The sequence below is a fragment of the Odontesthes bonariensis genome, chromosome 10 (genome assembly GCF_027942865.1).
Source record: "Odontesthes bonariensis isolate fOdoBon6 chromosome 10, fOdoBon6.hap1, whole genome shotgun sequence".
Classification (NCBI taxonomy): domain Eukaryota; kingdom Metazoa; phylum Chordata; class Actinopteri; order Atheriniformes; family Atherinopsidae; genus Odontesthes; species Odontesthes bonariensis.
This window is the reverse complement of record NC_134515.1, coordinates 21,788,862-21,802,958: the sequence shown is the minus strand read 5'-3', so window position 1 is coordinate 21,802,958 and position 14,097 is coordinate 21,788,862. Positions and strand designations below refer to the sequence as shown.

Genomic DNA, 14,097 nt, shown 5'->3' with positions numbered 1-14,097 from the left:
GAATTGTAACAATAACATATTTACCTCCTTACCATCAGAAAATATCACCCTTCCTTTGCAACCGCCGGTGTTTCAGAAGGATATCTTGCTCTTGAGGCGCAACCAGTTTTCTTGGTGTTTATGATGTACTGACAGTCTGTTTTCACACGTCATTGGATGTAGAAAGCGGGTGATGAGATTTTAAAAAATCTCCTGACTCCTTCAGGCCAGGCTTGTCCTTAGAGCCAACAGGACAGCATAGCTTGAAATAACTAAACACCCAATGCTGCTCTCTTCTGGTGTAGCTCCAGAAATGACCCACTGCTATTCTGTAATTATAATTCACAATATATTTGTGATTTCACTTTGGGATTTACCGCTCAATTATCTGTCATCAGATAAGAAAGCCATTTAGACCAAGTACACGATAAAAAGAGTCAGAGTTGCACATATTTAAAACCATATTGTATGAATTATAGTTGGTTAAACAACGATGATGATGGGGCATTTTTTTATGTTGACTTACGATACCATACAACACAAAGAAGAATAGCAACATTTAAACAGATATTTTAACTATTTACTTTCACTTCTTGTGTTGAAATGAAGGTTTGGCTCGAGCCAAGTCTGTCCCTACGAAGACCTACTCCAATGAGGTGGTGACATTATGGTACCGGCCTCCAGATGTTCTGCTGGGCTCCACTGAATACTCTACACCCATTGATATGTGGTAAGCAGGCACATATGCACAATTGTTACAGACAAAATCATAAACACTACCACAGCACTTATTTTTTTCTTTTCAGCGGGCTAAAATTTCCACCAAATCCTACCATTTCTACAAGGTTGACGTTTTGCAGTTTAGCTCTACAGAACTGATCGTTGACCCAATCTTTCCAAAGATTGAGGAAATGGAAAACAATTGGGTTGCTATTTGGCTCTAAAGCGCATTTAATTATTGAGCAAGACAATCACTATGTACTGTATAAAATCAAGCTGAATTTTGAATACATTTATTCACAACTCAGTACACCAGGAAGTTCCTTATTTGGACAGTTTGACCACCCCAAACAGTGTAACGCTGACTCGTGTGGGACATTTTGTTTGTGTCAGCCTATTTCTGTGCACTGATACTTACCTCCATTGTTTTCTGCCTTTTGTTCAGGGGTGTGGGCTGTATCTTTTATGAAATGATCACGGGCAGACCTCTCTTCCCTGGCTCAACTGTGGAGGATGAGCTTCACCTCATATTCCGAATCCTTGGTGGGACACCTGTAGAAACCCGGATGAGTGTTTGCTTGTCCTGCATTCCTGCCTTCATGTGTGAGCCCGTGCACGCTCTTTGCACGTTAGCTGATCCCCTTTATCATCAACAGGTACTCCTACAGAGGAGACTTGGCCTGGTATCACCACGAGTGAAGAATTTAAGACCTTCAAATTCCCCCGCTACCGCGCAGAGCCCCTCGTCAACCACGCGCCCAGGTATTCAGAGCTGGGTGTGTTTCATGCAGCTATGAGAGGATGTGTGTTTGCAGATTAGCTGAGTGTGATGTGTTCGATGCAATAAGAGTAATTGCAAGATTGATTTTTTTTTTGTTTGTTTTTTGAATGGACTGTGGTCAAGTATTTTTGCTGCTTTTGAAATGGCAGGAACGCTTAACTGCTCAGAACAGCTCAGATCAGCATTTTGCCTCACGGACACTGTCCTCTCGCTGACTCCTCATCGCACTCTTATTGTTTCTCTTGTTTTCCGTCACAGAATAGACAACGATGGTCACGACTTGCTCTCAATGCTCTTACAGGTAAATTATTTGCTGTTTACTGATAATGATTAGAACTTAAGGATTGGATGCCCAGTGTTTGGATGGTCAATGAACAGTTCCGTCTCTCTGGGTCTGTAGTTTGAAGCGAAGAAACGCGTGTCGGCCGAAGATGCTCTCGGACACTCATACTTCAGGTGTCTCGGGGAGCAGTTGCAAACACTGGCTGATAGTGAGTAAACGTAGCATGACATGAACTTTATCGTTTTATTGTGCAAACTCTGTCTCACTAGGCCTGTTTTTTGTTTTTTTTTCTCTTTGAAGCTGCATCAATTTTCTCTGTAAAAGGCATTCAACTTCAGAAAGATCCAGGGAAGAGATCCTCGATCCACCCAGAGTCAAGTAAGTCCTACAGGATTGAAAAAGAGAAGGGAAAACATAAAGAAATTTAGGAAGCATTGACGCCGATAGAACAGCGGTTAGGAGTTGTTCCCTGTCTTCTTCTCTTCACTCTTATTCTGTCTTTAAGTGTCGTTTCTCATTTCTTTCGACATCGTTTGGCCATGTCACAGACTGTTTCCTACCTTAATTTTCAGATTCATGTTTCTACCACACATGGAAACCCTAAGTCTCAATATCAAAGCATACTGCCATACTCTCTGCGGGGATTTCAAACCAAGGTCCTTGGTGCTTTGAGGTCCAACTACCACTTTGTGCTTGATTTACCTGTCAGTGACTTTGGTCTCTGCTAAAATGTATAAACATTTCTTCGATTGAGTTTTATTTCAAAAGTCTTTTAATAATTTAGTAATTGAAAACAACATATCCATGGGTTTCAGTAGACCTACTCACCCAAACGTGTGCACACACACACACACACACACACACACACACACACACAATAAAAGAAAAAAAACAACCAAAGTGGACTATGAAAGGAACTGAAATTAAAAGTCACAGATAACAGCACTGAAAGATATTTATAAAAACACGAGGCTGCTTTTGCAACACTCATGACTCCTAATAAAGAAAGCTAATGACTTTGAAGATCCCCCTGACTTATCCTGTGAGCTGTCAGATGCCAGGAAATTTCTACACACACATTCTTGTCCTATTAGAATAAATAATGTTCACTTTTGCCATCTCTTTGCTTTTTATTGTTATACACTGCAGTGCTTTGACTGAATACATGTTGAACTGAAGACATTTTCTTTTAACAACCTCAGCTCTACTTTTATTTTATTACTTTGCATGCTGAAACTCAAATAGTCATTGCACGCTTCTCAGTCTCCCAGAGAGCTGAGACTGGGACGGAGGTTCATCTTTCAGAATGACACTGAGCACACCGATAAAGCAACACTTGAGTGGTTTACGGCGACACATTTAAATGTTTTAGAAAGGCCCCGTCAAAACCCAGACTTCAGTTAGACTGAGAATGTATTTATGACCTAAAGATTGCTATTCGCCTTCAGAATCCATCCAGCTCGAAGCATCTGGAGCAGTTCTGTCTTAAAGAAGGGGAAAAAAAGAAGACTACATGTGCCAAACTAACCGAGACATACCCCGGCCAAAAAGAGGCTCTACGACATACTGAATTCCATAGATAAACTACTTCCCTTCCCTTTTTTTTTTTTTTTTTTTTTTTAGTATTTAACGTCACAGACAGCCTGCCATTAACATAAATAAGGGCTCTGTATATTTTTCTGTTTCCATTAGGAAGGGTAGAAAAATCTATGTCATCAAACTTTGAATCTGCATCACAATGTGCCGGTGATGCTTCCCCTCTACCCTTCACGCAGTTTGAATGGAACCACGTTTATATCTACTGCCTATGTCAATCAAACTATTTTTGATGGCGTGATATGTGCAGTGAATAAAGTCGTCCACCCAAAGTTTCTGCCAAACTCAGCATTGCTGTTAAATCTCTCACGTTCCAAATCAGTCATTAACATGTAAAAAAAACTCACATTTAACTGTAACAATTAACTATGTAGCTACTGAAGTTATTTATTTAACTAGTGAAAAGCGTACGGACCCATCAGGAAGTTACTTGAGGGCACTTGGAGAGTTTTACTCTTCTCTGAGCCAATACATACACAAACTCTGCATATCTATTGTGCTTCCAACATTGGCTCTTCAAAAATGACTTCAGCCTTTCTGTCTTTTATCGTTGTCCCAGTCTGTGTATGTGTCCTACTTTGGTTGCCTTTCTGTCGTGTTCTGATAAACTGTCCCCTTCTCTTTGGTACCCATACTCTCTTCTTCTGCTCTGTTCACCTTCTCCTTAATCCTTTTTCTAATCTCCCCTGTGTACCCACCTCCAACTCCTCCGTAATACCTCGATATTCCCAACCTATCCCTTTCCCTAACCCTAAAAAGCGGTGGCGCATAGGCTAGGCTCCGCACCCTCGCAGTACTTCCAGAGAGAGGCAGCCAATCCCAGGGCTCAGAGTCAAAATCTCTCCTCTACTTCCACTGGCTGAGTGGGCCCTACCATTCTGGTAAATACTGTCTCTTTCACTCTGTCTGTCTTTTGTCCATCTGTCCTTCTCTTTTCACTGTTTGGCTGACCCTTCTTTCTCCCTGTCAGCACCTTGTTGAAGCCCTACGTTACATATTGCTCTCACATATATTAAACTTCACTACATTTCATATTTCTCTTCCCTCTTTGCATTCCCCGAACCAATACGACACATCCGTTAATACCTGTTCAAGCTTTTGTCTTTTGTTCTTATTTCACAATCTTTTTTTCATCTCTATATTATCCTAAAGCCCCCTCCACTTCTTTTGTCTGCCACAATTCAAGCCTCACAAGCATCATCTCAGCTTTCACTTTCCTAATCCGGTTATCCTCTGAGTGAGGCACTCCCAGTGATCAGCTCAGGGTTCAGTGGGGCAACACTACATTCAGAAATGCAAAGATTGCAATCAAAGACCAGGAAGTCATTTGACTATTTTCGTTCGCAGTCCTGTTTCGGTTTCTTCAGCGAGAGATGTAGCCTTTTCATGAGTCTGTAAGTGAGGGTTTTTTGCAGAGTGGGCTTGCCTTCTTTTTTCAATGGCATGGATTTGAGTGTTTTACTGTTGCTGCTGTATGTCACCATTTCTTTTGGCACAACTAGATAACAATAGAATACAAATTACTATATATGCGACTGAAGTTTTTCTTTGCTGTGATTATAATAGACATGCACAATATGGCTAAAAGTATCTGTCCATACACATTTTTCTTCTTCTTGAGGCTCAGGTAGACAGTAGGATTTTCCTACATCCCAAAAAAATACTGAAGTCATGACCTCAGTATCCCAATTAAAAGTCTGGTTGTGTGATCAAAACAAGATCAGTTTGTCAAATGTGTAAAAAACTAAGCAACGTACTAATTAATTGGAATAAAAACAACTCCTTCAAAATGGGCCAAAAGAAAAAATTTAAAAGAGATTTTTCCACTCTTTTGTAATGTTTCCTAAGAGAATGCTTTGTTCAACGATTGATTTAGCATTTGTTGGCTTCATCATTCAATCGATTAAATGAGATCACCATTGTTGAAGCCTCAAAGGTGTGTGGAGTGTTTTTGGCCCTATATGTGTATAGTTTCTGTTGCCGGGCATGGAGTGAAGTTTGAAGGTATGTGGTGAAGTCAGTTTGTCCAAAGATAAAAAATAAAAACCTACAGATTTTCACATGTCTCTTTTTCTCCCATGTCTGTCTGTGTCTCTTTCAGCCCAGGGGAAGAGCAGGAGACAGAGTGTGTTGTTTTAGTGCTGGTTGGGGGCGATGAGATGAGGACGACAGCGACACGTGGAGCTGTCTTGTCAGACATACATTCACTGACCCTGCCGCACACAAACTGAAGGAGTGACACGTGCCCTGCCACATAAAGACACACACTAATACTCTAGATATTAAAAAGACAAACACTCATATACAGGAAAAATGACAACAAAACTAAGGCTGAAGAATTCAAACCTAGAAATAAAGACTCGGCTCAAGCCTAAAAGAAAAAGGAACAAAATAATAATTGCGTGATGCTGGAAGAAAAGTGGGAGAAAATGATTCTCCTTGCTGCTACTACTGCTGCTGCCCACAAGGGGGCAGCATTATGACGTTAGCTGACTCGGTTTTAATGCAGAACTTGCTGTATCAGTGAGCTCTAAGGAAGAAGGAGTCAAGGTGAACACGAATCTAAGGCAAAGAGAGAAAAAGGTGGCCTCTGTTGCTCTCTTTAGCGTTTTCTTTTTCAGACTGTTGTACATAAGTAGACCGATCTGTAGAGCTCTGCTTTTTCATGACACACTTCAGCCTGAATCCAAACTCTTAAGTATTGCACCTCGATTCTCAACCTCGTTTATGACCGTTTATTACATGATCTTTCCTTCTGCCTTTTCCTCTCATTCTCCATGCTTCTTTATCTCTATATGAAACACACACAGCTACACTTACTCACACTGGTGGTTCACTTAAAAATAATGAGTGTGTAAAATTGTTGGAGTTTACAGAGATAAACTTTTGCACCTTATTGTCCAGCTGAGGTTAGGGTGGCTGTCGTTACCTCATCAGTCACTTCAAGCAGAGTAGGATGTACCCAAATGAAGAAGCATCAAATTGACATACCAAAAGTAAATAATCAATTGTTAACCATAGGGCATGAACTTATGTGTTGCACTATTTCACTACTTTGCAGTTCCAAACACTCGTCGCAGTAACAGACCGTAATAGTTCTTGTTTACTGTGTGATATGCTGTAAAAAAAAAAATAATAAAAAAAACTCCACACTGCGAGATGCTGTCGGTCAGTACACAAAAGGGATAACACTGAAGGATGGAGAGATAACGGACGTGTACAAATCCTCACCTGCTTATTGTTAGACGCCCCCCTCCTCTTTTGCCTTGACTGAGAAGTTGTCTTGATTTTTTTGTTTTTGTCTGACGTACAGGTGTTGATGTTGAACCGGTCTTTTTGTACCTGATTTTACCTCTTTGACACAAGTAGATTATTAAAAAGCCCAGTCTTCTGTCAAACTTTTTTTTTTTTTTTTTTTTTACTTATTATCCTTTTTTAAAAAGAAAAAAAAAATCTGTACATATGATCATAAGTTTAACTTTGTTAGAAGCAATGATGATGCTGTTCTCAGTCTTAACAGTGGGTGACTGGCTGGGGACGTGTTGCACATTCCTTGAGCTCAGGACTAATGTCATTTTGTGAATGCTGTGAGATGCAGATGGTTGCGCGTGTCTCCCCAGTAGAGCAAATCTTGGTATGAAAACCTTTGCAAAGCTGGTTTAAATTGTATGTAAAGAAGAATAATTTCTCAGCATCAACCTGTCATTCTTTCTCTAGTAATTTGACCATAATATTGCTGTTCAGAGACTACCTTACCCGTGTCCTTTCCTGTCATCTCTTTAAGCATGTTTCTGTATTAACACATGTTTTTAAATTGGTATGTGAAATAGCTGCGGCGGGAAAAAGAATACCTCCTTTAAATTTTTGCATGGGACTTGATCTTATCACATGATTTTTACACCAAATATAACATTAGCGCCTGAAAAGGGTACCAAAAATAACACGACGACGATGACAGCACGCTGTAAAGAAGCTGGGATGTGCTGGCAGGAAACGATATACGTTGGATAACAAATCTGACTCAACTTCAGCAGCAAAACAGAAGCTGTCTCTGTAGCCTGTTTCCCTGGGTTATAAAATGACTTGAGTAATGTTGAACTCAGGCATTATGTTCCTTCATGCTGTTATTATTACAGGCTGCTAGAAACGCGAGGACCAAAGTCCGTCCTCTACGCACCGGGTGTCCAAGCACACAACTGTTTCACACACCAATCAGCTGACATGTCAACATGTACTGTATATGCGAGATGGCCTGTGAGTGTAGATTGGAGTTTTCTGTGCCCCAGGCACTGACCTCGGGTCATTTCTGCATCTTTCTCCAAAACAGATTTAGAATGAGTGAAGTGATCCCATGTCAGTGCCTGTCAGAAGGACTACTTATTTTCCCAGAGTGTGACAGTATGTAGCATGTACATAGATGATCCCTCACTCTGTATATACAAAAGTGTACAGGTTTGATACAGCTATTCACATTCTGGCTTTCTTTTCCTTTTTCTTTCTTGAAAGTCATAGCAATATTTCTGTAATCAATAAAAAGCCATGGAAATAGGATGACTGAATCCATGTTTATTTACAAAGTTGGGCATGAATGAGCGCGCAAACTGTGAGACTCGAAAACAGGGATGACTGATGCATCCTTTACCTGTTTAACACGCTGGAATGAAAAGTACTGGAGTTATCCATCATGATTCAGAAGAATATAAAGCACAGATTATTTAGATTTTTCTCTCCTGATCAATGAAAGCCATAACACTTATCTAAATGTGACATCATCTGCTTGTGTTGGAGGGGGTGTACATGCCAAGTTTGAGGACGGACCAGAGGGGTTGTGACCACCCGACGCTTTCTGCTTGTTATAAAATCCTGATGATTAATTACTATGATGAATTCACTGTTGTTTGTTGTTGTAGAACATTGTTTACATTTCTTGACTTGTTTTCCTGAAATCTATTCGGTCTGAAGATTAATAAACTGAGTGGCTACTTTATGAAGTACATTTTCAACATCTGATGTAACCCAATAAAACCACTCAGCCTGTGTATATCTGTATCTATCTCCAACTCGAAGTTTCCCGCGGACTCTTTGAGCCAAGTCAGCATCTTTTTTTTCAATTTTCATCGTATTGTAGTAACAATAAAAAGTTACAAAAAAAAGACGATTTCTAAAACTGAAACGATATGATTGAAATTGTTATATTATTGGAGAACAGAATAGAAGAGTATAATAGGAATATAAAGAAATACAATTCAAGACAACCTCAAACTAGATAACTGATATTATACAAAAGGGATAATAGTGAGAAATAATGATACTGCTGCATTTTTAGGCAAATGAACGAGCATGAAGAAACAGACACAAAAGGCTTGCACAATATAAAAGATACAAAAATGACAGAAGAAAAATTTTGATTTTGACATGACAGCAAAAAAAAGGTCCACACTGAAAGAACGAAAACAGTCATTTGCAGCTGAGTCTTATTGTTGACAAAGCTGTGTACTAATTAACCATTTCTTTAGATGAGCTCTTCATAAGTTGCATGTATCTAGTTCTCTAATAGCTAAGGAGTTCCATTTCAGTAAAATCATGGATAAAGACAGTCAACACAAAGATCACTGCGCCATAAATGAAGGCTAATTCTCTACCATGCAAAAAAAAAAAAAAAAGATAAACAACCTCATAAATAGATCAAAACTAACACCTGTATAAGGCCAGAGTTCCTTGAAGATGGACTGAGGTAAAGTGTAGTGTGAATTTAAAACCGATCTGTGGTATGATAAATCAAACAAATCAAAATGCTACATACTCCAGGCGTGTTATAAGCACACAGTTCAAAAGCCAGCATCCATCATTTGTTTATTGTTTGTTTGCACTTTAATAAAACATTACAAACAAGAGTATATCACATAAAAGAAAGAAATAGAATAATATATATATACAATAGATAATAAATGATAAGCTGCAATGAATCAGTGCTGGAGAGGTTAGAAACCCTGGGATGGCTTATCGAGAACCTCACCATTAGGATAAATAAACAAAATTAAATGTATCTTATCAGGATAAAACAAATAAACAAACAAATGGATTAATGAGAGAGAGAAAAAAAACTATAAAGAATAAAAACGACATCACAAAAATCAATAATCAAGCAATGAATCAAGAAATAAATTACAATAAATCAAAAGACTAAATTGCAATGGCAACTATAAACAAAAAAGAGAAGGAAAAGTATTAAGACAATCCCATAAAGTACAGGTGATCTTTTAATTTCCTTTTATAAATGGGTAGGGAGGGAGAGCTGTTTGTCAGGTGAATATACTTGTTCCATAAAGTTACACCTTTATATTTGATGGAAAACTGTGCTCTAGTGGTACTCATGATATAGAGGTGCACAAGTACATGTGACATTAAAAATGTTTTTTAACACACTGCTGCTGAACTCTACATACAGGCTCTCGAGCAATGCACCTTTTTTTCTAGACAAGTATTTTTCAGGGAAGGTCCTGCTTATGTCTGCACTGTACTGAGTATTCTAACAGCGTGGCTCTATAAAATGTGGTGAAACACGGTGGTAAAACATTTCTTGCCCCTTTTAGGCAATTTGTCACCGTCATCGTATTCAAATTGATCATAAATTTTACGCAAAACCTTTTTTACAATATGTTGTTTTGTAAAATTTAAACAATTTGCAGAACTCTGCATTCTGTTTTTGTCTTACATTTCATGTAGCACTATGATATCCATAAACAAACTGTGTGTCATCTTTTTCCTTATCTATACCCCTGTTTTTCTCATCTATAAAATTTAGAAGCGTTTTAGCAACCTGCCAGTTTCACTCCCATAATCCTGAAAATAAGAAGTTATACGGCCGCAAGCCATCAAAAATATCACTGGAAGTGAGCCAGACAGAGGGTGGTGTTCGTGTTGGAGTAAAAGAAAAGTTAGACAGCGTGAACACATGCATACAAACATACAGCAATCAGCTACAACATTAAAAGCACTAATAAACACTGCTTATGTTTCAAGAAACTGTTCTGTTGGGAAAACTGCATCCTGCCATCCACACTGATTCACATGGACGGTTTTACAAATGGCTTTGTTGCTTCATTTCTGACATCCATGTCAGTGTCAGATGGACATTTTGTTTTGTGTTGTGAAAATAATCTGTTCCCGCCGTTCATTGCAGACGTTGTCTAATGTTGGAATGTGGATGAAATTAGTTTGAGCTGCCTGAAGAATTAGACCAAAGACACACTTTTATTCTTTTAACGATTCATTCAGTGAGACTTTTTTTGCTCTTGTTAATTGAAGCTACAGTGGTCTCCCCCTCGGATATTTGTGGGTCTGAGGGACAAGGGTTCCACCCACACAGAAGCATGGGAACAGCATAGCTTCGAAACTAGAAACACAAGCACACGATTATGGTTAGTTACTGTATGTAACTTACAGTAAATTTGTGCCTGTGTGTCTGTATATTATGCCCGTGATAAAGGATTACCTGTCTGTTCATGAAAATATATATGATGGGATTGTAGGCGGTGCTGCTTTTGGCAAAATAAACAGGTATGGTAGCGAGGACGGGGTCCACGTTAAGACTGGAGTCCATGATGACCGCAAGTGACATTGCAGCATAAGGCAGCCAACAGACCAGAAAGGCCAACACCATCACCACTACCATGCGTACAACCTGCATCTCCACACGGCAAGTACTTCCAGCCTCCGATACCTGCACCTTGGTAACCTGAGACACCACCTTGAAGACTTTATCATGACATCAATGCAACCACTAAAAGTGTACGTCCAATCTCTGTATTGCTCACCTGGCGAAGGGTCCATAAAAGTCGTGAGTAGGACACCATGATGGTGGAGAAGGGCACAGCAAAGCAAAGGGAAAAGTAAATGATTATGTAGGACATGTTCCCAGCAACACGGCTGTGCCAGTTAGGAGCACAGGAAATTCTGACCCCTTCTAAATCATAACTTCCCCAACCAAACAGAGGTGGGGTGTTCCACACGAACGACCACACCCAGGACAGAACCACTCCTGCAACTGCATGCCTGAGGACAACAAGGACAGTGTCTCACATGCAGAAGAAGGAATGATCATTTTCTGATTTGTTTTCAATGTGTGGGGGAAATCTGTGGCTCACTATATTTTACCTGGTTTGGAACAGGACGGCACCCATGGGATAACACACCACTATGCAGCGTTCAACAGAAATGACTGCTATTGTGCAGAGACCCGCTATACCTGGGAAAAAAGAAAGAAGGAGTTAAGAATATGATATGACTTAGATATACAAACTGCTTGATGGCTTATTGGAAAAACCATGTGACATGCTTGTGTTTACTTTTCATGCCACTGTGTTACTACATTTGAAGGAGCAAATAGATACTTTATAGATTAATAGATACTTAATAGTTTGTTTTAACACTTGTGACTCTTTACAAGGTTTTTTAGACTTGCGACTCTTTGCCAAATTTGTGAGAGCATCCCAACTGGTTTTATTCACTGAAGTTTTTCAAGCCCAAAAAGATCAACTCTATCCATCAAGAGTAAAAGATTTAAGGAAAGTCTAACAAAATCTTAAAATGTGTTAGCACAGTCGAATGATAGGAAAAGCATGTGCCACAGTACTACCACACACGTGTACACAGAAATGAGCCATTGTCGTAAAATAAGACGGTTTGCTTTTGAATGCGGAAATGTCAGGTAATGAGCATCAGGCTGACAGAGGGTTTGTTTCGGGATCTGAAGACACCCAGTCTGTACCAGTACTTACAGCTGATGCTCTTAAAAACCTTATAAACAGGCAACAAGTCATAGATGCACCGGAAAACCAAACAGTTGGGAGTTAATGGACTATTTAAAAGACATGGAAATTTGATTTAGTATTGTACAGGGAGTCAGTGAAGTGAATGTTCAATCTTCTTGATTCAGATTTTTGTTGGGATGATCATGGCAGTGGAGTGTTACAGTGATAAAAGCTGCTGGAGGTTAATTAACCAAACTTCCAGACATTTCATGCCATCGATCTTCTAATATTTGATATCCTTGTAAATGATAAAACACTTCTGTAAATGTTGGTAATGTGATTCGAAAACAATATGAATACATAAAAAATAACTGACAAAAGTTTCTTAATTTCTAATTGTATTTCAGAGACAGTTTCAACTAGTGTGGGCAGATTATCTGTCTCTGATTTTTTTTTGGACAAACTACAAATATCTAATCGTCTTCTCTCTCCAGCTCTAAGAAAACATTGACATCCTATGATTGATATAATCAATACAATTTACTAGTATGTTAAGAGAACTGCGATTATCAGATGAAAGCGAGTCATATGACAGTGTATCCACACGCACAGTTCATCAAAGTGTTTAGACACTCATGCAGCACTTCTTATTATATACATGCACTGTATACACAGTATGCAGCGCTTTTTTTTTCTCTATAAACAGTGCATTCAATGAAACCCACATTGGGGTGGGCCGACCCCCTGGTGTAGCATCACCTGTGCAGCCAAAATCACCAACATCGGTGTAGCAGCAGTGTATATCAAGATACATGATGATTGATTATGATAGAGTCAAGTGGCAGCATTTGTAGGTTAAAAAGCAGTGGAGCAGGATCTGACCCTTGTCATATCCCACATAATCCTTTTTTTCCCTCTAAATTTCTCTCTTCTGGCTTTAAACGTCCCACAGAAACATAAATGCATTTCCATTCAGTAGCATGAAAAACAGTAAAAGATGACGGGCTTTGCTTACCTGAGTTGTTTTTAATTGAAATGCCATCATCATCATCATCATCATCATCATTATCAGCAGTATCTAAGTAAGCAGTGAGACCAAGCTAAACTAAAACTGTGCATCTTTGCATCAGTACTGACTTAAAGTTAGTTTCGGTATGTTTGCCTGAAATATCAGAAGAGAGTATCATAAACAGGATGAATTTAGAGGCCCAGGAAAATGCCAGTCAGCTGGGAAATATTGATAACCTGCTCTTTGCCATTTAAAAAGTGATGTAACACAACAATTAAACAACAATTCCACTGTTGAAATCAAATGTTACACCAAGCCTCGGGAAACACTGACACAAAATGTGGACTCACCAAAAAAGGCAACAGCAAAGCCCCCTAACACACAGCCCAAACGTCCCAGAATGAAGTAGCCCATTGCACTATTCAGTGTGGTGGGGAGGCCTCCAAACACAGCACAGCCCAGGTCACATACAGCGAGGTTGACCAGGGCATAGCTGAGTGGCTGCCTTAGTTTCCTGTGTCTCACTGTCACCACGATCACCAGGACATTGAGGATGATCCCTGCCACAGAGAACACACCCATGATAACGGCCAGTATCGTGAAACCCCTCCGAGACAGGAGTTCTGTGTGCCCCGAGCAATTAGATGGGGAGTTTTCATGATAGTCAACACACTCCATTTCGCTGTGTGTAGATCAGCAGAGGGATGGAAAGGAAGTGTGCAAAACCCAGAAAGAACTTCTTGCTGAAGCCACAAAATACTCCCTGGAAAAAAAGAAGTCTTGGTCCATCAGCTGTTCAGTTGTAAAATGTCTGAAACTGGTCAAAACAATAGGGAGCTGATTTGTTAGAGAATTGAATAAATAAAATATTAAAAGTTTGAAAAATTTTGTAGGAAATTATATGAACAGTCACAAAACTTCGGATCTACTGGTGCTGCATGTTGGATGCTCTGCAACAACTTGAGAGAGGACAGGG

General features: G+C 39.5%; 2 protein-coding genes across 11 annotated transcripts in view; one reads left to right on the top strand and one right to left on the bottom strand.

Moving 5' to 3' along the window:
* The window catches only part of LOC142390969 (cyclin-dependent kinase 17-like), a 40,912-nt gene extending 32,516 nt beyond the window's left edge, over nucleotides 1-8,396 (top strand). For 6 of the 10 annotated variants that reach the window (XM_075476876.1, XM_075476879.1, XM_075476873.1 and 3 more), the window contains 8 exons: nucleotides 589-709; nucleotides 1,145-1,242; nucleotides 1,356-1,461; nucleotides 1,739-1,781; nucleotides 1,881-1,971; nucleotides 2,064-2,141; nucleotides 4,119-4,240; nucleotides 5,461-8,396. In XM_075476876.1, coding sequence (XP_075332991.1) covers nucleotides 589-709; nucleotides 1,145-1,242; nucleotides 1,356-1,461; nucleotides 1,739-1,781; nucleotides 1,881-1,971; nucleotides 2,064-2,141; nucleotides 4,119-4,222 — 641 coding nt within the window. In that variant the 3' untranslated portion in view covers nucleotides 4,223-4,240; nucleotides 5,461-8,396. Of the gene's footprint in view, nucleotides 1-588; nucleotides 710-1,144; nucleotides 1,243-1,355; nucleotides 1,462-1,738; nucleotides 1,782-1,880; nucleotides 1,972-2,063; nucleotides 2,142-4,118; nucleotides 4,241-4,545; nucleotides 4,754-5,460 lie in introns of all 10 variants that reach the window. The other 4 variants (XM_075476877.1, XM_075476880.1, XR_012770506.1 and 1 more) reach the window with 3 other exon arrangements.
* Nucleotides 8,397-10,629: 2,233 nt separating this feature from the next.
* Nucleotides 10,630-13,703, bottom strand: parapinopsina (parapinopsin a). The gene is made up of 5 exons (XM_075475504.1): nucleotides 13,472-13,703; nucleotides 11,517-11,607; nucleotides 11,177-11,414; nucleotides 10,855-11,097; nucleotides 10,630-10,755 (listed from the first exon to the last, which is right to left on the bottom strand). The coding sequence occupies exons 1-5, from the start codon at nucleotides 13,701-13,703 to the stop codon at nucleotides 10,630-10,632; spliced, it is 930 nt and encodes a 309-aa protein (XP_075331619.1).
* Nucleotides 13,704-14,097: the final 394 nt, after the last annotated feature.

What these genes read in the sequence shown, in the direction of transcription:
- parapinopsina (XM_075475504.1), bottom strand. Translation starts at nt 13,703, where the DNA reads ATGGGTGTGTTCTCTGTGGCAGGGATCATCCTCAATGTCCTGGTGATC. An exon ending in TTTTATGGACCCTTCGCCAG is followed by an intron (nt 11,098 to 11,176) that starts GTGAGCAATACA and finishes GTGGTGTCTCAG; the next exon opens with GTTACCAAGGTGCAGGTATC. An exon ending in ATATTTTCATGAACAGACAG is followed by an intron (nt 10,756 to 10,854) that starts GTAATCCTTTAT and finishes TTGTGTTTCTAG; the next exon opens with TTTCGAAGCTATGCTGTTCC.